General features: G+C 36.8%; 1 protein-coding gene across 1 annotated transcript in view; it reads left to right on the plus strand.

The window, feature by feature from the left end:
- The window catches only part of MTX2 (metaxin 2), a 73,701-nt gene that overhangs the window by 26,307 nt on the left and 22,675 nt on the right, over positions 1-24,719 (plus strand). Inside the window, exons 2-3 of the mRNA XM_004577029.2 lie at positions 5,115-5,162; positions 6,142-6,188. Coding sequence (XP_004577086.1) covers positions 5,115-5,162; positions 6,142-6,188 — 95 coding nt within the window. The remainder of the gene's footprint in view (positions 1-5,114; positions 5,163-6,141; positions 6,189-24,719) is intronic.

Consider the following 24,719-nt stretch of genomic DNA (forward strand, 5'->3'; position numbering starts at 1 on the left):
GGTTGCGGGGAAAAGGGAACCCTACTCCACTGCTGGTGGGGCTGCAGATTGGTTCAGCCTCTATGGAAATCAGTATGGAGAACATTCGAACAACTCAAAATCAACATACCGTATGATCCAGCAATAGCACTCCTAGGAATATATCCAAAACACTTGTTTTATGAGAAACCAACATGCACCCCTATGTTCGTAGCAGCACAGTCAGTAATTGCAAAAACATGGAAGCAACCAAAATGCCCATCAGCAGAGGATTGGATAAGAAAGCTATGGTTCATCTACTCCATGGAATACTACTCAGCCATTAAAAAAAACAAAATGCAGTTCTTTGTGGCCAAATGGGCCAAATTGGAAACCATAATGCTAAGGGAAATGAGCCAATCCCAAAAGTTTAGATACCACATGTTTGCCTTAATTTAAGATGATATGATGTTATGTAAAACATGTTATTTTATGTATGTCATATGTTGTGTAAAAAATAAAATTGAAATGTCAATGAGGTGACCACAGAAAGTGGTTAAGAAATTGCATTTGTTTTTAACATATTGGTTACTCAATACTATATCAATTAATTCCACAATGAAGTTAATTGTTGCTGATGGTATGTTGGAGCCTTTAATTGAACGGGATGATACTCTGCTGGTTCTGCCCTCAGACCAGACAGGGTCTCCCTAAGAAGCCGAGGAACTTGATGGACTATAAGATGCTGGACTCTATGTTTAGTATATGCTTGCAAAGAGGGAATCTCAACTGAACTTGAACTGTGGTTATGCAACAAGGTGGAGCAATCCACCATAGGGGAAGGGTGGGGAGAGGGGGTGGGGAGAATTCCCAGTACCTATGAAACTGTGTCACATAATACAATGTAATTAATGAATAATAAAAAAGAAAGTAAAAAAAAAGAACATGTTGATATAAAAGGACTTTGGGGAAAAAAAAGAAATGGTGCCAAGAGATGTGCATGTTACATACAAGAGCATATGAAGGGAGTGTTTGAATGATTCTGGGAGTCAATGAAGACTTCCTTGGACACAGAACCAACTACATAGACACATAGCAAGCAATGCAAAATGTAATTTCAAGGTCCTTCATTCAAAAATAAGACTTTCATAGCTATGTCAACAAAACACTAAACCAAGCATGGAATCTTCTATGTACAAGCTCTGTACAATCATACAGATTACACACCGACGAGCCTGGCTGTATCTGAATGCTTTCTGTGTGTTTCCTACCATCGATCGTCTACTGATACAGAATATGCTAGAATCCCAGCTGCTAAAATAACATGGTTATATAGGTTTATATTGCTCAGTTTGCCTTCTCTTTCTGAATGATAGATTCTATTTGTGAAAGAATCACCATATGTTTTGGTAGAGTTACATTCTGAGAATTATTTTTCGATTTTTTTTAAAGAAACACTTATTATTTGATGGACCTGATGTCATGGTGTAGCAGGTTAAATCTCCACCATTGTCCCTGGCATCCCATATGGATGTTGCTTAAGTTCAGATGTTCCATTTCCAACACAGTTCTACTTTCATTTCAACTCCCTGCTGATGTGCTGATGTGCTGATGGCCAAGGTCCTTGGGCCCCTGCGTTCATGTGGGAGACCCAGAAAAAGCTCCTGGCTTCTAGCTTTGAACCAACTAGATTGGCCATTTTGCCCAGTTCGGGAGTGAATCAGCAGATGGAAGATCTCTCTCCCTGTCTCTCTTTTTCTGTCTCTACCCTTAGCTCTGTAACTCTGCCTTTCAAATAAAAAGAAATAAATCTTTATATAAGAAAGAAAAAGATTTATTATCTGAAAGGTAGAATTAGAGAGAGGTCTTCCATTCACTAATTAACTTCCCAAATGACCACACAGCGAGGGCTCAACTAAGCTAAAACTAGGAGCCAGGAACTTCATCTAAGTCTCCCATTTGATGTGGGTGCAGGTGCCCAAGTACTTGGAACATCCTCTCATGCTTTCCTAGGCAGGGAACTGGATCAGAAGTGAAGCAGCTGGACCATAAATGGCACCCATATGGGATACTGGCATGGCAGGCAGGAGCTCAATTTGCTAAGCCACAAAGTCCATGGTCAATAAAAATTTCTGAGTTGAAACAGTTTGTATTTTGCACCAAGCAGAATCTTTCCCCTTTCATCTCAGAATCCAACTTTTGATTCTTAATAAGAGAGCTTTTGGTAATTGTGTAAGCAGCCTCTTTGGTTTTCATTTGCAGTCAGATAAGAAGTTGTAAAATTTCTGTTACTTTTATACAAATGTGTTAGATCCCATCTGGAGAAAAATGATGAATGAACTTGTTTTTAAAAGATTTACTTATTTATTTGAAAGATAAAATGGGGGGGGGGGAGAGAAGGAGGAGAGAGAGATTGATTTTCTGTCTGCTGTTTCACTCCCTAAGTGCTCACAACAGTCAGGGTGGGGCCAGGCATAGCCAAGGAACCAGGGACTCCATCTGGGTCTTTTCTGTGGGAAGCAGGGACCCAAACTTAAGCACTCAGGCTATCATCCCTGCCTCCCAGCTGTGTCAGCAAGAAGCTAGATCGAAGTGGAGCAGCTGGGATTTGAACTGGCACTCTAGTATGGGGTGCCAGCATTGGAAGCCATGGCTTAATCTACTGTTTCACAATGCCTGCTCCTGAAATAAGTTTTAGTGTTATTACCAAACACACAAATTTCTTTTAATGTGAAAATTCTGTTATGTTACAAATTAGTGAAGTAAACTCTTTATTATCATAGTACTCATATTCAGTATATTTAATCCTTTTGTTCCATTGTTTTGAACATTTGTAATCCATATCTAATATGTACACAAGCTAAGCAAAAATTAAAATTACCAGACTATTTAATTAGTACACCCTGCTACCTTAACAAGATGATAATACTACATTCAATAAAACTTATTAACCAGAATGTTTAAGGGATTATGTGACAGGTTTAATCAAATATCTGTCTTTTCTCTTTCCATACATAGTTACTGAATAACAACTGTATGCAAAACAATGTGAAATATATAGATGCAGGCAACACATCTGTGCCTGCCAAGAATTAAGCTTTAATATTGAAAACGTTATACATTTTATTTCTGTTTGTTGCCTTAAGATTAATATAATGCATAAAATTGAATCTTCAATGGTTTAGGATCTTATAATGAATGGACCTCATTGTGTTGTATCTGGTATAGATGTAAATAGTATAGGTGTGCTGACGATACAATTTATCCTAAAAGGTTATTTTTGAGTAATTTGCTGATATCAGCTTGTTTTTCTTTCCCTGACTCATTTTAAAAATTGTTTTATGTAAGTTTATTGGAGTCTTGGTGAAATTTTACTTTGTTAGAAATTTATAGCAAAATATAGTGAATATTTAATTTCATTGCCTTCTTAGTGTATGCATAGAAATTCAGTAGCCTTTATACAAATGTGTGATATTGTAGGTAGTGGCACACAAAGCTCTGTATGGTATACCATTTGCTTCAGGATTTGTGGTATTATTCATGATTGTGAGTTTGATTGTTTGGAGCTGAAGCAAATCAAACCAAAGGTAATATTTGGGATTTTAAAATAATACTATATGTATTTTTCTTTTTGTTCTAAAGCATAAGAAAATGCAAATTAAAGAATTCTTCCTTACTTCAGGGAGTATTTATATATCTAAGTATATATAATTATGTATATAATTGTTTATATATGTTTATATTTATTTTTATGGGAAAGTCAGATACACAGTGTGAAGGAGAGATAGAGAGGAAGATCTTCCGTCCGATGATTCACTCCCCAAGTGGCTGCAACAGCTGGAACTGAGCTCCAGTCTGAAGCCAGGAACCAGGAGCTTCTTCTAGGTCTCCCACATGGGTGCAGAGTCCCAAGGCTTTGGACTGTCCTCAACTGCTTTTCCAGGCCACAAGCAGGGAGCTGGATGGGAAGTGGGGCTGCTGGGATTAGAACCAGCACCCATATGGGATCCCAGCACGTGCGAGGTGAGGACTTTAACCACTAGGTTACTGTGCCAGGCCCAGGGAGTTTTAATATATGTTAAACAATTAATTTAAAAATAAACTTCACATGTATAAATTTTCTTTTAAAAAAATCTCCAGACAATGATTTGTTATTGTATCACAGAGATTGGATTAGTATAGGTGTAATAGGAAATTTGCCAGATTATTATCAAATGTTACAGATTTGCTTTTCTGCTGTGAACAAATGTAGTTATTGTATTAGAGTTCTTGATTTCTGCTCTTTCATGGCTTTATCCAGGAATTCAGCAGACAATAACCTGTGTATTTCATCAGCAGAGTCACTGCTACTTAAATGTAGCTGATTAGACAATATTCAAATTGAGTGCATATCTCAACTATTGCTAATTTGCTAATATTCTGTGTAATTAGAGTCTTCTCTGGTTGAGAAATTACAGATTCCTCTGCAAAGTCTAGCTTTACTTTAGACCTAAAAGTAACTGTACATTTCATATAGTAGGAACTTAATATGTCATCACAGTGTGCTCTTTATTATTTTTGTGCAGTTTTAGTAGTGGGGTCAAGGCAGTGACATATCTAGGATACAACAGCATTCCTCTGTATCTTAAATACTAATGGCTCAAAAGGAAAGATGCATAGCCTGATAGGGATATATATTTGATTATTCTACACAATGTCATCTGTTTGAAATTTTACTTTGTTAAGTTTGTAATAAAGTATTATAAAATTATTTCATTGTCTTTTTCTGTAGTGAATCAAACATCGGTTTCTTTTTATGTGTATTTTATATGCATTTTGGATGTTTATGTTGAAGGAGGGTAGAGGAATTATAGCTTTTAGGCTCTTTTATTTTTTATAGTCTCATTTTTGATTGGGCAAGATATCTTCTTCCTCCTCCTCATTAAAACCAATCACCAAATAATAAACCAAACATGGATTTAAAAGAATATCTGACCTAGTTTTACAAGTTACCTTAGAATCTGCTGGGGTGATTAGTTGTCACATTTAAGGTAATCAATATTTGACTTTACTGTGCTCTGGGCAAATGTATATGCTTATTAAATTGGTTAATTAATAATAGGCTTTTAAGTTTATGTTTGTGTTCTGGGTGCCTAATTATGACTTTGTTTCTGCAGCTACAGAGCCTTGGCCTGAAAATGCTACCTTATATCAGCAACTGAAAGGTAGGTTCTTGTTCACAATTAAAAATGGCATTGTAGCAACTAATATTTATTACGAAAAGTACCCTTTAGTAATATAATTTACTGCAAAGAGAGTATAAGAAATAGAGATTCCCTTGTATAATTTGTCTAGATGGTTTTACCTAAACTTGTATCTACTAGTGTAAACCAACTCTTCATGGCCTATAAGGTCCTTACTTTATTATTGACTCATTATATTGGCTGCTGTAGGCAGTGTAAAATGATGTGGTTGCAGGAACACTTGGCAGATTTACTGCACCAATAGCTGAGACAGCAGATTTTTGAAGTCCTGTGGTAAAGTGGGCTCTCAGTAAAAAGGAACTGTTAAAATGTATGGGCTAGGATGGTTCAGGCTCCCTTTAGCAGCTCTTCATATATCATCAGATCACATTATGGACCCCATTTGGGGCTCAGCAGCCTGCTACAGTTGTCAGAATACTGCAAAGTAATGAAGACTAATAGGCAAGCAGCTCTAGTCTTCTAAGCATGGAATTTTTATTGCAGCGAACTTGTCATCTTTCTTTTGTGTCACAGACCTAGACACATTGTGCAATATTAACTGCAAGCTGGTTTTATATGATTGTGAATGCTTTTGCTTTTAACTAGTGGGGTTTGGGTAGATACTATTTTGCTTAATTTTAATGAAAAGAAGAGCAATAATTCTTAAAACCTTGAAAAATGAATTTTTTTTAAATGAGTGATTTTAATTATGAGTATTGCTGATAAAATGCAATAAATGATCAGATGGTTTGATAGCAAATAATCCTATTTCATCATTATTTACATTCTATAATAATTTAGTCAAAATCATAATTATACAGTAGCATTGGTATAGAGCTACATATAGTGATAGGCTGTTTTTTTGTTAATGAACATGAGAATAGTTTTTTAAAATAAAAATATAACTATATTTGACTTGTTTAGTAGTTATGCTTTTGACTCCTTCATTGTTTTTCCACAGGAGAGCAAATTTTGCTTTCTGACAATGCAGCTTCTCTTGCTGTGCAGGTAAATATGTAAATAATCTAATTTATGTAGTTTTTTTACGTCTTAGGTGATTTGCATTATTTTGAACTGCAATTTTTTTTCCCATGACAGAAAGCCTGAGAATATATATTAAATTGTTTGGTGTAATTTACCATTATCACTATAACATCACTTTTCTGTGATGATAGTTTTATTATATGTTGTTCAGTTAATTGTTGTCAGTATGTAAAATAAACAAAACTCGTCATTATTCATTCTGCTTGTAAAAGTCACCTTGTATACTGTGCACATTCTAGGTGTTTGTGCCGTTTTGCTTTTGGCTAGGTATGGTATTGATTAATTAGAGCGATGTTCATTTAGGACTCAGAATTACTGTCTGTTTATTTGTAAAGATTGATTTGCTGCATATTTTTAAGCTTTATTCTGCTCATTGTGCTCTGGCTAGCCTTAATTCGTTTGATAATCTTGATGCAGACATATTTTTTCTAGGTATTTCTTCTATATTTATTGATTACATGAGAGTTTATTATCCCCAAACCGCTTATTGAATGCAGTAGCTCTGCAAGTTATATGTCACAGTTGTGTAATCCAAAAAAGATTAGTGGCCCTATAAACTTGAAGCTGTATATGAAAGAATAGGATACTTGGGGATTGTTTGCTTTACAAAAAGAAATGTTTGTGTAGGTTTTAGAACGATAATGTAGCTGTTCAAACATTTTATATGCTTAGCTGCTATTCACTTAGTTGAAGGTTTGAATCACAAAGAGGATATTAATGTATAGCTTCTAAAAGATAACTCAAAAGAGAAATCTAAGGCACACGTATTTAGTTGAGCTGACTATGGGCTTCTTGAGGATAGAAAGCAAGGGAAGTGAAGGACCTGTTTTTTAAGTTTTTGTTACATTTTAAGGACTTAGTTTTAGATCATCTTGTTTATATTTATATTTAAGTTGCTATCCCATGGGCTTAATAACAGTGTTTGATATTGTCATTCTTTATGGAAATATAATAGATATAATTCCGTGTTCCTTGTTTAAGGCAGGGGAGGAAGGAAAAGATGAAAAGAAATGTGCTTTGGATGAATATTCATCCTATCTTTTAAGTTTCTTTTTTATATCTTACTGAGAATCAAAATTGTGTATTTATTTACCTTTATTTTGTCTTTAGATACTACTGTTGTTAACCAGTATTTTCCCTTTTTAATGTTACCTTTTGATAAGAGAAATTATCAGTAATATGAGATAAATATTGACTTTGTATTGTTACTTGTCATCATTTTATTTATTTAGATGAGGGAGATTGACTTGAAGTTGAGCTTTTAAATGCTATACTAGCATATGTTTAACACGTAGAATGCTATGAATGTTTGTTGGGTGAATGGTTTGTAAGTGTGGTAGAAGTAGTTTTGGCTGATAATAGCACTAGTAAGTTACTGACTGTCAATTAAGTACTTTGAGTGGTAGATCTTTGAAAAGAACTTCAGGGTACAGTAAATATTTTTTGTTGAAGCACTGATTCCTAACCTCTTTTTCAATGGTCATTTTGAGGATAATTCAGGATCTGACAAAGCTACAGAATATTTTCCAGAAATGCCAAAGTACACACATAGTTAAGAACAACCCAGGCTATTTTGCATATAATTTCAGCACATTTACCTGTATTCATACTGAAGCTATGTGGGGATCCCCTATGAAGTACCCTTACAACTACATAAAATAGTAAGTTAGACACATCACAGCATTTTTCACCAAAACAGAAGCATTTTGGGTAGGAATAGATCTGTATTTCTATAGTGTGTAGATGTTTCATCCCCTAGAAGACACTTGGTAATGTGTGCACATTTTTGGGAAGGTGAGGCTACTAAACATCCTAAAATGTATAAACCAGGCCCTTTACAGCAAAGATTCATATCTGGTCCCAAATGTACATAGTGTCAGGGTAGAGAAACCTGGAATAGAAGATGGTTTAACAGCTTCAAATCCAAGCTTGGATGTGAACATATTGCCACTGAAAAATTAACACTTAAAATAACCCAGGAAAGGGAAGAAAAAAAATAAATTTTACTGTGTACTTTATCAATTCTGTTTTTATGCTTCCCACTAATTTACTTTCTCATCATGGTTCCTCAAATCATAGTTTTTATTAAAAATAAAACCAGAAAGAAGAGACCTTTTAAAATGTAAGATTTTGCTTAACCATTTTGGTTATTTTATGCTATATATGTCACTTAGATGATAAATTAACCAGCATATATTAAAAATTCTTGGTTTTCTTCAATATTCTTTGGTTTGACAGCTGATAGTAGCCATGACTATAAATGTGAATTCTCCAGATATCTGATGTAAGCTTTATAGAGTAATTTTCTCCTATCTGGTGTGCCAGCATGTGTTTAGAAAAATCAGTTAAAGACATCAGGTTTGATGTATAAAATTGATCAAAACAATGTGACAGGTATCTATAAACTGGATATTTTCTAGGAGATAGAAGATACTGAGCATCAGATATTTTAATAGCCTACAAGTTAAGTCATCTGGAATTTCAAATCTTACTTACCATGCGGACACTGAATTTACTATACCCTTGAAGCTAAGTGGTTAGATCGTTTTTGATTAAGGAAACCGTTACGATTTCAGTTTAAAAAAAGATAAATTTTATGCCTGTGGCTGTTACTTCCCTCTTGTCTTTACTTTCCTTCCCTTATCCAAAAAGTATTGATAAATACCTGAAGTATTTGTCTGGTCCTAATGTAATCTCATATGTTGGATATAGTGAAGGATTAGACTTGTGTGTTCTGGCTTCTATGAAGTAGGTGTGTGGGTAGTATTCACAGACACACAGAAAAAGACAAATCTTCTGTTCTATAATGCTTCTGCTTTGAAGAACTTAAGCTTACGTTGATTAAAATAATTTTTTATTTTTCCTCTTACCTGCTAAACCTAAACTGATTGTTCAATAAGTGTAAAATATTGGCCCTTTTAAAAAAGTGAGAGTTACAGGTGAAATTAATTTTAATAATATATTTTATATTTAGTCCAGTATATCCAAATACTGTCATTTGTAGTTACAATCAATATAAAATTCATTAATCAGATGTTCTGCCTATCTTCCATTTAAAGTTTAAAATCTGATGTTTATACTTACAGCACATCTCAGTTTATGCAGCTGTATTTCACATAGTCAGGAACCACTTGTGGTTGGTGGCTCTTGTATTGGATCATGTAGGTGTAGATAATACAGTAGGGTGAAGTATGTATGAATTATACACATTTTCTTTAAAAATGTTTATTTTTCTTAAGCATTTTATGTCTTTATTGGTTGCCTGTATGCTGTCTTTTGTCTTTTTAGATGGAGTAGTTGGTCTCCGTTCTAAATGTAGCATAGTGTAAATAGAACACCTTGTTTCTTGGTCCATAAAATGGAGATATAATGGAAACAATCTGATTGGGTTTTGGGTAGATTGAATGTGCTAACATATTTGAAAAGCACATTATGTGTTGTAAATATGTGATAGATACTGTTGGTTATTTCCTTCTCTCCTGATTCTTTGACAGAAATATGCATGGTCAATGTCAGCTGGAGGAATGGAAGCTTAATGGCTAAAAATGCCAACATAATTTAAATACTATGTGTAAGAATTTTTAGAGACACTTTTGTATCTGAGAACATTGTTAATTTTTATAATTATTATTTCCTATTTTAAAATTAGTATTGAATGCTTTAATTCAAATTAAATGTTATTTCAATAATACTGCAGATTTACCTTAAAATGCAGTAGTTAATGAATGCTTTTATTGTGAAAGGGACTGAACAAAGAGCTTCTTGCAGTCCTTACCCAAACCCTAACACAGGGCACTATTGTTACCCTCTTTTTTGTTTGTTTTTAAGATTAATCTATTTTTATTGGAAAGGCAAATATACAGAGAGAAAGATCTTCCATCCACTGGTTCACCCCCCAAATAGCTGCAACGACTGAGTTGAGCTAATCTGAAGCCAGGAGCTTCCTTCAGGTCTCCCACAAATCTGTCGCAGGGACTTGGGCCATCCACCACTGCCTTCCTAGGCCATAGTCAGGGAGCTGGATTGGAATTGGAGCATCCGAGACACGAACTGGCTGGCATGTGGAATGCTGGCGCTTGCAGGTAGAAGGATTAGCCTGTTGAGCCACCATGCTGGCCGCTTTTATCCTCATTTTAAAGATTTGAAAATTAAAGCTTAGGAGATTCTCTGCCCAAACAAGGCAATAGTGTTACAGGTTGTAGAGGGAAACAAAACATGACCGCGCTGGTTGGATGCGCCATGTGCTTGTTGCTATGCTGAGCCCTCAGTTCTTGTTAACTCATTGAATTTTCTGATAGCACATCACTGTCCTCTCACAGAGGTACCATAGGAACTGGGCATTTTTATTCAGATGTTCATATAGATTAGGAAGGTAAGGCAGGGAGATTCAACAGTGATTCTAAAATTACCTAAGTCGTAGTTGGCCAGTGGCAGTGCAACCCAAGTTGAGTACCCAGCTCACAGCACTTCACTTGCCTGGTGACACCAATCTTTGAATTTTATTTCAGACTTAGCGAACATTTAATCACAAATCATTCCTGACATTGCTGAGCAAGTAGCATCTTCTATTTTGTAGTTTTCATTAAGGCGTGAAAGATAAACTTCTCTTAGCTTTTGGATCTTTGAAATGAAATAGAGGTGGTTCTACCTATGTTATGTTATTATTAGAGTGTTCAATTTAGGTAATAAGTGGGAAATTCTTTTAAAAAATAAAAGCAATAGAAGTGTGAGATGATATTACATGTAGAATTGCCACCTATTTTCCCTTCTAAGATTAACATACATACATATTTTGTGAGTGTCTTTATGTAATAATGTGTTACTTTCTAGTAAATTTTCGAATTTCATTTGACATAGTAAGCATTAAAAAATTAAATTTCCTTTTTTTATTGGGCTTAATCCAGCTATTATGGAAATTTGAATTTATATTTTAGAATGTCTCAAACTGATCATCATTATTAGAATGCTTTATGAGAAGGCTAATCCTACTTTTCCAAAAAAATTATTAATTATTTATCCATTTTCCATGATACAGTTTCATAAGCACAAGAGTTCATCCTTTCTCTTGCTCTTCCTCCCTCTCCAATTTCCCCTTCCACTATTTGTCCCCATGGTGTTGTGAAAGCACAATTATTCATGGTTTGAAGCTTAACTTTCTCATATTGAAATGCGTCATGACATGGTAAGTATAGGAAAACAGAAAATACAGTGTTGTAGTGTAAAGGTGTATTTGTAAGTTACCAATGGGAGTCCCACTATTATTTGGTAGTAGAAATGTGTACTGTGTATAACTACTACTTCAATACTTCTCCATAAGATAATCTCCCTTGTATAGTTAGTATATATATATATGTGTGTGTGTTTTGAACTCAGAGAACATATGATATTTGCCCTTTTGGTCCTGGCTTATTTCACTAAACATAATGGATTCCAGCTGGATTCATTCTGTTGTAAATATGGGAAGATTTCCATTTTTATGGCTGAGTAGTATTCCATGGAATAAATGCACCACAGTTTCTTTATGCATTCAGTTGTTGATGGGCATTTGGGTTATTTCCTTAGCTTTTTTCTCTCCCATGTGTTTATCAGCCCTTTAAAATTAATCTTTTAGGAAATATCTGTTAATTTCTTTTGCCTATTTCTTTTTTAAAATATTTTCTTTTTATTGGAAAGTCAGATATACAGAAAGGAGGAGAGACAAAGAGAAAAATCTTCTATGTGTTGATTCACTCCCCAACTAACCAAAACAGCCAGAGCTGAGCCTATCCGAAGCCACGAGTCCAGAGTCTCTTTTGGGTTACCCACCTGGGTGCAGGATCCCAAGGCTTTGGGCCATCCTCTAGTGTTTTCACAGACCACAGGCAGGGAGCTGGATGGGGAGCAGGGCAGCTGGGATTGGAACTGGTGGTTATATGAGATTCTGGCGAGTGCAATGCAAGGGCTTTACCCACAAGGCTAGTGTTCTGGGCTCTCCTTTGCCTAATTCTTAACTGGATTTTTTATTTTGCTGTTGATTTTCTGCAGTTCTTTGTAGATCCTGGATGTTAGTCTGTTGTGTAGTGTTTAAGCAATTTCTTTCAGTCTATTGGTTGTGTCCTTACTTTATTGACCAGAAGCTTCTTAGGTTATAAAGTTTCATTTGTGTGTTTTTGTTGTAACTGCTTTTGCTTTTGATGTCTTTTCTGGTTGATTGTATCTTTTACTTTAAGTAAAAAATAACATTTGAGCTAAGGGTAATGGGACTATTTTATATTTTTGTTTTCTCCTACCCTTGGTGAGTAAGCACTTTAAACATGAATGGGAAACAACAGAAAAAAGAAGGTCTATTTTATTTCTGTTGAATATGTTATATCACTTTTAAAAAGTCAGCATTTTTGTAGACTCCATTAATACTGGATCATGAGCACTAATGTGTCAGATCTGCTGATAAATACTTAGCTGACCTTTGTTTTTTCCTTTTAGCAAATGATGCTTTTTAGGTGGACATATTAATTAGCGGTTACATGGTAATAGCCTAGTGTAATGTTTGGAGGAGAGCAGAAGGATCTCTGTCTTTTGGGGCTGCTGATTGGTGGTAGCGTTGGAGAACAGCTGTAAGTATGCAAATCCAGGTGCGATATACTTGTCAAGCCATTTATGTGGCCACCATAGACAGCTTACCTGCAGAGTTGTAGAGGAAATGAATTTGAACTCTAGGTTTGATTGAGTCCATTTTGTTTTAAATAAGTTATTGAAGGTTATAGAAAGTTTTAAAGTATCAGTTTAAGCCTGATATAAATAAAAGTAGGCTGAACCCAGTGGATGTGTTATAGTAGAGAATTAACAAGTTTTTTATGAAAATGAATTTTGGAAGGTACATGGCTTTAAAAAAGTTTTATAAAGTTTGAAATTGTAGATTTTTGATAGTTTTCTTGTCTCATTTTTACTGTCCTCTTCAATACGAAGCTTTTATTTTTATTTACTCTGAGGGTTAGGAGAAGGAAAGGAATGCTAAGGGCAAAGAGGCTTTAATGAGCATTGATCAGATAAGGGAATTTGTGAGGTGTTCTTAGTGTTGAGAGAAGCAAAATAGAGGTTGCAGATGTTTTCTTGTTGCCACAGAATTTAAGTTCTGCATATTAATTATCTTACATTGCATTATTATTTATATACTAGAAGTATTTAAAGCAAGCAATGATTTATACTTATAATACCTGAAGTGATGTAAGTGTATAACTGTTAACTTAAATTGCAAACATAATTTAGCAGATTGAAAAAACCATATTAATGCTGGTCTCTTGATACAAATGGACTGGTGTATGTAAAACATTTAAATTAGTCTTGAAGGATTTGTGGCTATGAAGCATTGTGTATTCAGTATAGAATTAGGTGACTATTAGCATTGCCATTTTTAGTAATCAGTTAATAATGTAAAATGGTTATACAGGGTAATGACTTGTTAATGTATTTATTTAACTTAGCAAAAATTAGCACTTCTATAGTTGTGAGAGATTGCAAGTTAGTGTAGCAACCATACTCATTTTTGTTGTTGTTTTTGAAAAGTGAATAGCAAGCAGGATTAAAAAATTTGCTGCTGTTAAACAGAACAATAAAGATGTAGTAGTAAGATAAAAAAAATGAGTCAATTTTCTAAGCAGAAAAGGCTAGAATTCTTCATTATTAGATACACAGTATCAACATAATCGATCTAGCAGCATTATATTTGAGCTGAAAATACACTTAAATTTGAGGCCATACAGTACCCCGTGTGAGTGAAACATCTTTCATATAGTTCTAAGATGAAATTACCCTTGAATGAATAGCATCTTCATTTATCTTCAAACCTCTTCTGTGCTTTTAGTGGATCTACTCTTGCAACATTCTACAACAAGAATTGCATTAGACCATTATACCAGAGTACTTCTGCAGTGTGAAATAGATTGGTTTGGAAAATGAACTTGGCTTTGCTATAAATTACATTCACAGGTACAAAGGAATTTGTTATTTTGTTTAAAAAGTCACAAATATAATTAAGGTCTTAATTTATGTTAAACTACAAATATGGCTATTACAGTAACTGGATTAGGAACTTAATCTGTCAGTTTAAGAATGATACCTAACACTTTTTATTTGTAACCTTAGATATATTATTTCAATTACATGATCTGCAGCTGTTTGATATAAAAATGAATTATTTTGTGGATAGATTTGTTCATGGTTTTTAATTTTAAAACATGCCTCTTCAGTAACGTGGAAAATAATTCTTCAGTTGTTGTCACAGATTTCCCTTTGTGCCCTTGTGAAACAGGATATGAATTAATATTCAGAACCATTTCCATTTTGTGTCCTGAAAATGGCATTGCCTGCTTGAGAATAGTTCTGAGTGAATTCTTACATAGAATTGTTCAAATTTAATTATACAACGAATAGAAGCTTTGTCCTGAAAAGAAAACCCAAGATCTGCTTTTTTTTTTATTATATTTTTGACAATCTTTACATAGTTAATTAGGGTAAAAAGGTACAAAAGCTATAGGAAAGTGGGTAAGACTATTATTTTCACATTGTTTCCTTCATATATCTGAGGTAAAGGAGATATTGAGGGAGAAGCCCCACCCAGTTTCCCACCCACCCCAGGTCCCAGATGTGGGGAATGCTCCGAGATACTTGCTCAAGTGATTTTGATAGTTCACCAGTTAGGAATCACTGCCAATCTCGCCACTCCAAGCACGATGAGGTCGTTGAAGAATCCACTGATTGACATAGTCCATCTTAGAGTCTCCATTTGTCCGGTGTTTCGCTGCCAACGTATAGCTGAGGTGGTTGATTGACCTGTTCTGTCTCTGTCTTTTCTTGGTTAGGGTTCTGAGTCCAGCAGTTCGATTGGGGAGATCCCCAAAGAAACTTTGTCTGAGGTGTTCCCAGACCAGATTCTTGTATGTACTAGCAAGTACAGGGCCCGGCACAGTCCATCACCCCAATCAGCTGGTGGTTGCAATTGCTGGGTGGGTTCTGGTTTCAATCCCGACTTGCACTGGAACCAATGGGTGTTGCAGTCCAGCCTGGTTCTGGCCAGCACATACTCGGCCCTCACATAAACCAGTGGGAGCTGCAGCCTAGTCGGAGCGACCCACAGTAACTCTCACCTGGCCCACCCTCTACCCTGGTTTGCCAGTCTGTGTAGCAGACTAGTCCAGTCTGTCCCACATCCCATTTGGCTCTCGTACATGTCGATGGGTATTGAAGCTTATTTCCATCTAACCAGCTCAACTCTCCAGCCCTCACGGATGTTGTTGAGTGCCTCTCTGTCTAGCCACCCCAGCCCCCGTCCTAGTTTTCATGCCCTCCCATGGTAGTGGTGACCCAAGAGGGAGGAGCTATTTCCCTCCCAGGTCTCTCTCACTCCTGGATTATGCACTCTCCAGGTGGTTCTGTGGTTTGACTTGACAGAATTAGCCTCAGTGCCAGCTTCTGCCAGCTGATGCTGCAGCTAAGCCCCAACAACCCTCACCCGCTCTAATTTTGTTTGCACCAGTAGGAATAATCAGCCCAGCCTGGCTTTTCCCTAATCTAGTCCACGAGGCCCACAGGTGTTACAGCCCTGTCTAGTCTGGTCTGTCCCCATCCCAGCCCACGCTCTCCAGTGGGAGTAGCTGTCCAGCAAGGGAACCACCGCTTATTCCCCTGCTGGCTCTGCCCGCCTCCCCGCCGTTCCTGGTTCTCACGCGTGCTGGATGGGCGCTGCAGTCACATCCGGTACAGGCAACCTCACCCTGGCCATTCTGTATTGTGGACTGGTTTTTGTTGCGACTGAACCTGGCTCGACCCACACTCTGTTCCGGTGCTTGGATTTGGCAGTGGATGACGTGAACTGATTCAGCCTGGTCCAAGATCTGCTTTTTAAGGAGAGCTTTACCTGGTTGGACTGCAAGGGATTGTTCCCTAGTTGATTTGAAGGGCTATTAATATGACTTATATAATTTGGAAGCCACGTTTATAATCTGTTAAATTCTGTAGTGTTAGTTACTGTAAAGTAGTCTTTTAAGGTTATTTAATAAGAATAATTGTTCAGAATCTTGAATTATTTTGTACTTCTATTGGCAAACAGTGCTGCTTTTATTTTTCTTAAAGAGTTTTCATATTATTGTAAGTAATTTGTAAGAGAAATGTTCATTTTATTCTTTGGAATAAAGAAGATAGTTGGTACTGCTCACTAACAAATGATTTAATATTATCACTGTTAGTTCATTAAAATGAAATTATGAATATATTGCCATCTGCAATTTCACTTATCCTGAGGACTTTAATTGTTTTCTTATTTTTCTCTTTATATATATGTCTAGGTATATATTCTGTAAGCAACAAATGTTGCCATTTCTGAGGAAGACCTCAGAAAAAGTAGCTTCCTTTCAGATCTAAATGTTTAGTGAACTCCACTATCATTTTAGTTTCTTGGGTTACAAAAATTATTTTTTTGTATGCCTTTTGAATATTTTATAACTGTTTTCCATAGAAGTTTGACCCCACAAGTTTCACTTGTAGTAAATAAATTCTTTTTATATGTAATTTATAATTTGTAAATAAATTAATCCTATTCTGGTTATCTTCTATTGCTTTCAGAATGTGGGCCCTAACATGTAAGCTTTTAAAGCATTGAGGTTTGGTTCTATGCCATTGTAAAATGCTAATCTTTATGGTAGCCTACTAATTTTCTATAGACTTAAGGTATGTTTGTATTTGTTGTTAGGAATGTCTATGACTTGTTTTGATAACTTACTGTGTGCAGAGGATGGAATATTGAGCAAGACACATGTGGTCTGGGAGCCCTACTAGAGCTCATGTTCTGGAGGGGGAGATCTTTTAGCAGTTCATCCATCGGTTTCATCAGCATGCAGAGCTTCGAAAAATTACTCAAAGTAAAACTTGACGTCACTTGGTTTCTGCTTTGTTAGAAAAGATCTTATATAATTATATACATTGAAAGTGTGTGAGTCATACATTGGCTTGTGTTAATTACTTTCAAAAGTACCTTGTTTGGGGAAAATTATATTGCTTTATCTTTTCACTATTGCTTTTTATGTTAGTGCACAATTTTGCTATGTTGCTTTTAGAGAAATAGAGAAAATTAAATTCTGGTATGTATTAAATTACCTTTTTCTCATATGGAGGCATTCAATAATAATGGCTTTTTTTTTAAAAAGTCACTAAGTTCAAGTAGAGTTTCTTCCCGTGCATATGGTCAAGTATTTATTACTGCTAGTACTATTCCTGTAAAAGGCTTCAAAAATTACATGGAAATGCATGTTGTCTATAAATTTCAGTTTTCTACAACCCTTTTGAATCCCTTTGTACTAAATATTAATAATACTTTATATTGATTGAATTCTGTAGAGTGTTTTACATATAGCATTTCAATTGAAATGCCAAATAAATTGTCTTATTTGAAAATGAGAAAGCTTATGAGATAAAGAAACTTGATCAGGCTAGCAGATCATTAGGATTTTGTTTATTTGTCAAAGATAAATTGATTGTAGATAGGTAGATTAATTTTGGGGTTTTCTATTCTGTTCCATTGGTCTCCATGTCTGTTCTTGTGCCAGGTTGTGTTAATCAGAACTGCCCTGTAGTATGTCTTGGAATCTGGTGTTTTGATGCCTTTGCCTTTGTTTTTGTTGTTTAAGGTTGCTTTAGCTATTTGGGATCTCTTGTGTTTCCATATGGATGTTAGCATTGTTTTTCAACTTTTTTTGGTTAATAAACCTTTTTTTTTTTTTTTAAATAGAACGTGGCTTTCAGAACATATAGCTGCACCTTTAGTTTACAATTCTGACTCAGAAAAAGGAACAGAGTTGTTTTTTACTCATTTCCTGTCAGAAGTTATATCCCTTTTCTACTACCATACCTGCTGATTTCAGTTTTTCCTATCTTGGGAAATAGCAGTTTTGTCTTTCTAGTTGTGTGTGCCAGAAACTTTGAATTGTCTTGGGAGTTCTTTATCCTGTATCCACATTGAGTTTTTGGCAAATTCTCTTCATCTTCCCTTAAAAATATAACCAAGGGGTTGTCATTATGGCACATAAGCTGCCATTTGGAACGTCCTATATTGAAGTTGAGTCCTGACTTCTTTACATCCGGTCCAAGTTACTGCCAAATGTGTCTGGGAAACAGCAGCTGATGGCCCAAGTGCTTGGAATTCTGTTACCTGTATGGGTCAAGATCCAGATAGAGTTCCAACTCCTGACTTAGGCCAGGACCAGACCTGTAGTTGAAGGTATTTGGGGAATAAAGTAGCAGGTAGGCAGTCTTTTCCCTGCCACTTCTTCCCTTCTCTCCCTCTTCACTCTCCCTTTTAAATTTATAAATAGGTAAACATTTTAAATTATTTTAGAAATATAAAACCAAAATCTGAGTTCCTACATTCCATGACTGACCGCACCTTCCACCCCCGCTCCAGGCTGTCTTCATTTCTTGCTTGAGTCATTACAAAGCACTCCTGACTAGTTTTCCTGCTTTCATGGCAATACCCGCTATAGTTTAATCCATGTACAGCTGTTTGTAGTCCTTTAATATGTCAGTCAGATTCCCAGAATCCTCAGCTTAACACCTTCTGATGATTCCTTGCCACACTCAGAGTAAAAGCTATTACCTACAAATGTCCCTGCATGAACTTTTGGTTTCCTCTCTGCATGCATGTTTTACTATTAATTTTCTAACTCCTATATAATGAACACTATTCCTAAAGCGGGCTAGTTGATACACAAACCTGTTTATGCTTTTGAACTTGGACTATTCCTCTGGGTAGGTACATGGCTTACTTCCAGACCTTTTTTGGTTTATCCACAAGTTCCCTTGTTGAGACTTTACCTGACCACTTTGTATTTGATAGCCATACCTTGATAACTCTTTAAATTTGTAAGTAGCAGGAATTACCACACATAGCTTCTGGATTATTTGCTTGTCATGTGTCTCTGTTAGGATGTAAACTCTGCGAGCTCTCATACTTTATGTTAACTTTTCTGTACTCTGTGATTATATTGTCCCTGATACATAGTAGGTACTCAGTAAATATGTGTTGATTTGTTTTCCTGTATATTCAAATATGCATTGATTTATTTTCCTATATATTCAAATATGTATTGATTTGTTTTCCTGTATATTAAATTATGTATTGATTTGTCTTATATATTCAAAACTGTGTTCTTCTGTCAAGTTAGTGCACTATGAATCTTCACAATGGAACAAATAAACTAGCCTTGTGCAGCCCAACTGTAACGTTTAGGCATAGGACTTAAGAGTAAACAAACACACAAAAGGCAATTCTACATTTAGTATATATTGCTTTAATGTTATTTGGTAGTCTTTATAGAGGATTCCGGATGAGCAATGTCTTTTGGACTTTAGTATGAAAATTCCAGTTGAGGATCTGGCACAATGGCTCAGTGGCTAAATTCTCACCATCCAAGTGCCAGGATTCTATATGGGCACTGGTTCGTGTCCTTGCAATTTGATTTCCCATCCAGGTCCCTGCTTATTACCTGGGAAAGCAGTAGAGGATGGCCCAAAGCCCTGGAACCTTGCACCTGCATGAGAGACCTGGAAGATGCTCCTGCCTCCTGACTTTGGATCGGCTCAGCTCTAGCTGTTGTGGCCATTTGAGTGAACCAGTGGATGGAAGATCTTTTTGTGTCTGCTTCTCTCTATAAATCTGATCTTTCTAATAAAAATAAAAATAAATTATAAAGTTCAGTTGAAGAGTGATATCATTTGCTTTTGAAGGCTATAAATGTTACATTAATGGTTCACTGCATTTTATTTTTGTTTCTCATTATTGGAGATTTAACTGCATATAAATTTTAAAGATTTATTTTACTTATTTGAAAGGCAGTTATGAGGCAGAGGGTGAGAAAGAGAGAGATCTCCCATCTAAGTCATTTCTCAAATGGCTACAACAGCTGTCTTCTGCTCTCTCAGGTATACAATAGCAGGCAGCTGGATTGAAGCGGAGCAACTGGGGCTCAAACTGGGGACTCTATGGAATGATGGCATTTCTGGTGGCCTCCCAATCCGTTAAACCACAATACCAGCTCCCAATTAAAATATATTGTTTTAGTTCCAACATCTTGTATGGGTTCTGGTTCTTGTCCCAGCTGCTTCACTTCTGTGCAGCTCCCTGCTTGTGGCCTGGGAAAGCAGTAGTAGAGGATGGCCCAAAGCCTTGGGACCCTGCACCCACATGGGAGACCTGGAAGAAACTCCTGGTTACTGGCTTCAGAGCAGCTCAGCTCTTTCCATTGCAACCATTTTAGAAGTGAACCAAAAGATTTTTCTCTGACTCTCTTTTTCTCTGTAAATCCGAACTGCCTTTCCAATAAAAATAAAATAAATCTTTGAAAAAGAAAAAAAGAAGTTGACTATAAATGGCACATTGTTTTTCACTGGCCCAGCATGATAGCTCAATGACTAAATCCTCACCTTCCTTTATGAGTGCCAGTTTATTTCCCAGCTGCTCCACTTCCCATCTAGCTCCCTGCTTGTGGCCTGGGAAAGCAGTTGAGGACGGCCCAAAACCTTGGGACCCAAGCAGGTGGAAGATCTTTTTGTCTTTCTTTCTGTCCACAAATCTTATCTGCTTTTCCAATAAAAATAAATGAATCTTGAAAAAAAATTTGTTGTTCACATTGTCATGTAGTTTTTTCATTCATTGAGCTAACAGTCATCACTTGTTAGGTATGTACCAGATCAGGCACTGGACTTGCTTTTTCCCCCTTTGATCCTGCCTTCCCTTTTTTATTTCCTTGCTTAATCATCTCTTTTAGTATTTCTTCCTCTGTGGTCTCATCTTAAATTCATAGTAGTTGTTATACCTGTCTCATAGGGCAAGATTCTCTTGCAAATACTTGGCAAGCAGTCAGTACCCAATACACATTTACTAGTCTAATTTTTCATTGAGGTTATTTCCTGTTTTTTGGATTTTCTGCTTCTATTTCTTGTGGTTTGCTTGACTGTACATTTTATGTTTGATAGTGTCAATTATTGATCTTTGCTAACAATTGATAAGTAAGAGTGAGGAACTGAAATGTTGACGGGGAGTTGAAGTCCTTATTTACTCGGGGTGTCGTAGTAGACTAATGATATGTTGTGCTGTCATTTGTCTTGCCCCTGTCCCCACTCCACTCCCTGCCCTACTCAACCCAGCAGTGTCTGTATGTGTTTTTCTCCGGAGAGGTATCGTGTGTTTGGGAGCTGCTGAGGAGAGAGGCGCTGTGGGGCGCTGCAGTGGGTGTGTGTGTACTTCACCTTAGGCTTGCTCTTCTGGGTGAGCTGCCTCGCCCCACTGCCTTCTCCTGTGCTCCGGGCCCTGGGTCAGGAGCCTCTCGGGTTTGATTTCGTCAAAGAATAAACTTCTGTTTCCTGCCAGATTGAGGAAGGGCTGGTTCTCTGATATTTGTACAGTTTTTCACCCGAGCTTTCTCTCTGCATCCCGTACCTCACCTCTGCCCTCTGTGCAAGTTGGTGCTTCCAATTTTGGAATCTTCTTTGTTGTGATGCAAATGTATTGATTTTCTTTTCTGCTGCACTCAGGTTTCCGTTTCCTCTGCCCTGCTAAAGCTGCTTTCTGGCTTACATATAAATCTCTGGTTGACATCTTTGGTCTGCTTTCGCCACTTCTTCCATTTTGTAGGCCTTTCTGTATTTATGCCTTTCCTGTTTTTCTATCATTTTAATAAATGTTTTGAAACTTTAGAGAGATAAATGTGTTTATTTAATATGTTAAAACTTCATCAAACTTTTTAGGCCTCAGGGTTTTAGAAGTCAGGTACTGGTTATTATGTTCTGTGTGTATCTGTATTTGTTATATTTTTAAAAATCCCTTACCATTTCATTTAGACATTCAGTTAATTTATATTCAAAGAATAGATGCATTTCTTGCCTGGAGTTTCAGCTTATTCATTTACCAGTTCTAAGTTTTACACATTAGTAAATTTGCTTTATCGCTTTAGCAGTTGCTCAACAGATGAGTAACCCTGTATTAGTTTTTTTCTGTAATTGGAAATATTGTGTTTATTGTCATCACTGTCAAAACTTAATTGTTTGCTTGTATAGTATTTGTAGACTGTACTGTTGAGCACAGTGTACTGTGTACAGTGTGCTGTTACGTTTTTGTAATCCTCAGCCTCTCTTGCTAAGATTGCTGGTATGCACTGATTAGCATTGTTGCAGACTCATGCTGTGTAGTGTACACTGTTATGTACCACTGTGAGAATGGAACATTGTGTATCAGTGCCATTGAACCATTGAATAAATACAGTGGTAGCTGCTAGCCCTAGAAACTGTGGACTGTTTTAAATATACCTACTGACTGTCAGAAATTGAATTAAAATTTATTCAGCCTTAATACATTTAAATTAGGTTAAAAAGCAACCTGAGACTAGTAGCCGTCATGATGAACAGCATAGTGATAAAGCTTTATTCTGGGGCAGGAGAGTGGTCCACAGGGTTAAGTCACTGTCTGTAATGCTGACATCTCATATCAAAGGACTGGCCTGCGCCATGGCTGCCTTGCTTTTGAGCCAGCTCTCTGCTAATGAGCCTGGGAAGTCAGAGGACAGCCCTGGGACACACATGGGTTACCCAGAGCAAGCCCCTCACTCCTGGCTTTCCGATGACCCAGCCCTGGCCATTGCTCTCTCTGCCTGTAATTGCCTTTCAACTAAACAAATCTGTTTTTAGAAAAATCTGATAAGATCTTTTGATAAGTTCTTAAGAAGCATTTTGATAAGATATATTAGTATTTTATTCAAATTTTGTTGTCGTTCCTTTGGGTTAGTTTGAAATAAAGTGTCCTGAATAGTAAGAGTTGGTCAGTTTTCCTGCATTTTTAAAATTTATGTGAGATCACTATTAAGTATGATGTATTTTAGTTGGCATATCATGCCTATTGTTTGAATTATTTTTATGTGCTGATAAGATATTGGAAGTGAAAATACTATTTTGGAACCTCTCAGAGGTTTCTGTCATCCAGCAAGAAAAAGGTAAAATGGCCAGATAAGTCAACAGTTGCATTTGTTTTGAAGTTTTATGTTGGTAAAGACACTCATGATAAGGTTTTGCTTTTATAATTTTATAAAGATTTATTTATTTTTATTGGAAAATCAGATATGTAGAGAGAAGAGAGACAAAGAGGAAGATCTTCTGTCCGATGATTTGCTCCCAAGTGGCTGCGACGGCTGGAGCTGAGCCTCTCGGAAGCCAAGAGCCAGGAGCTTCTTCTAGATCTCCCACATGTGTGCAGGATCCCAAGGCTTTGGGCTCTCCTCTCTTGATTTCCCAGGCCACAAGTAGGGAATTGGATGCGAAGCGGGGCTGCTGGGATTTGAACCAGAACCCATATGGGATCCTGGTGTGTGCAAGACGAGGACTTTAACCACTTGGCTACTGCACCGGGCCCTGTTTTTGCATTTTTTTAAAAAGATTTATTTTTATTTTGTTACAAAGTCAGATATACAGAGAGGAGGAGAGACAGAGAGGAAGAGCTTCCATCCGATGATTCACTCCCCAAATGAGCCGCAATGGCCGGTACTGCGCCTATCCGATGCCAGGAACCAGGAACCTCTTCCAGGTCTCCCACGTGGGTGCAGGGTCCCAAAGCTTTGGGCCATCCTCGACTACTTTTCCAGGCCACAAGCAGGGAGCTGGATGGGAAGTGGAGCTGCTGGGACTAGAACTGGCGCCCATATGGGATCCCGGCGCGTTCAAGGCAATGACTTTAGCTGCTAAGCCACGCCACCGGGCCCCTGTTTTTGTATTTTTTAATAGGGTTGTAAACACTATGTTTATGGCATCAAGTTTCCTTATGAACTACATATTAATTCAGAGAATCTCAGTGATGGTAATTGTAGTAAATGCTATGAAATTGATATATAGCTAACAGAATTTTGTAACCAGTTGAGGTCTGTGGTAAGATGAATGCTAAATTGATCAAAATTAAGTCAATTTTCTAATTTTACTTTTATTTGCTTTTTTAAAAGGATTTTTTTTTAACTTATTTGAAATACACAGCTAAAAAGAGAGACAGAGATATCCTATCCGTTGGTTCACTCCCTAAATGGCTGCAGCTGCTGGGGCTAGACCGGATCAGTGTGAGGAGCCAGGGGCTTCTTCCAGGTCTCCCACATGAGGACAGGTACCCAAGCATTTGGGTCATCTCCTGTTGTTTTTCCAGGCACATCAGCAGGGAGCCGGATCCTAAGTGGCACAGCTAGGACTTGAGCTTGAGCTGCTGCCCGTATGGGTTGCCAGTATCACACGCCAGGGCTTTATTCCTATGCCAAGGTGATGTCTTTTTTTTATTATTTATTTACTTTTTAAATAATAAAGTACCAAGAAACCTGGTTCAGTAGCCTAGTGGTTAAATCCTCACCTTGCAACTGCTGGGATCCCATATGGGAACCAGTTCATGTCCTGACTGCTCCACTTCCCATCCAGCTCCCTGCTTGTGGCCTGGGACAGCAGTAGAGG

The sequence above is a fragment of the Ochotona princeps genome, chromosome 5 (genome assembly GCF_030435755.1).
Source record: "Ochotona princeps isolate mOchPri1 chromosome 5, mOchPri1.hap1, whole genome shotgun sequence".
Lineage (NCBI taxonomy): Eukaryota > Metazoa > Chordata > Mammalia > Lagomorpha > Ochotonidae > Ochotona > Ochotona princeps.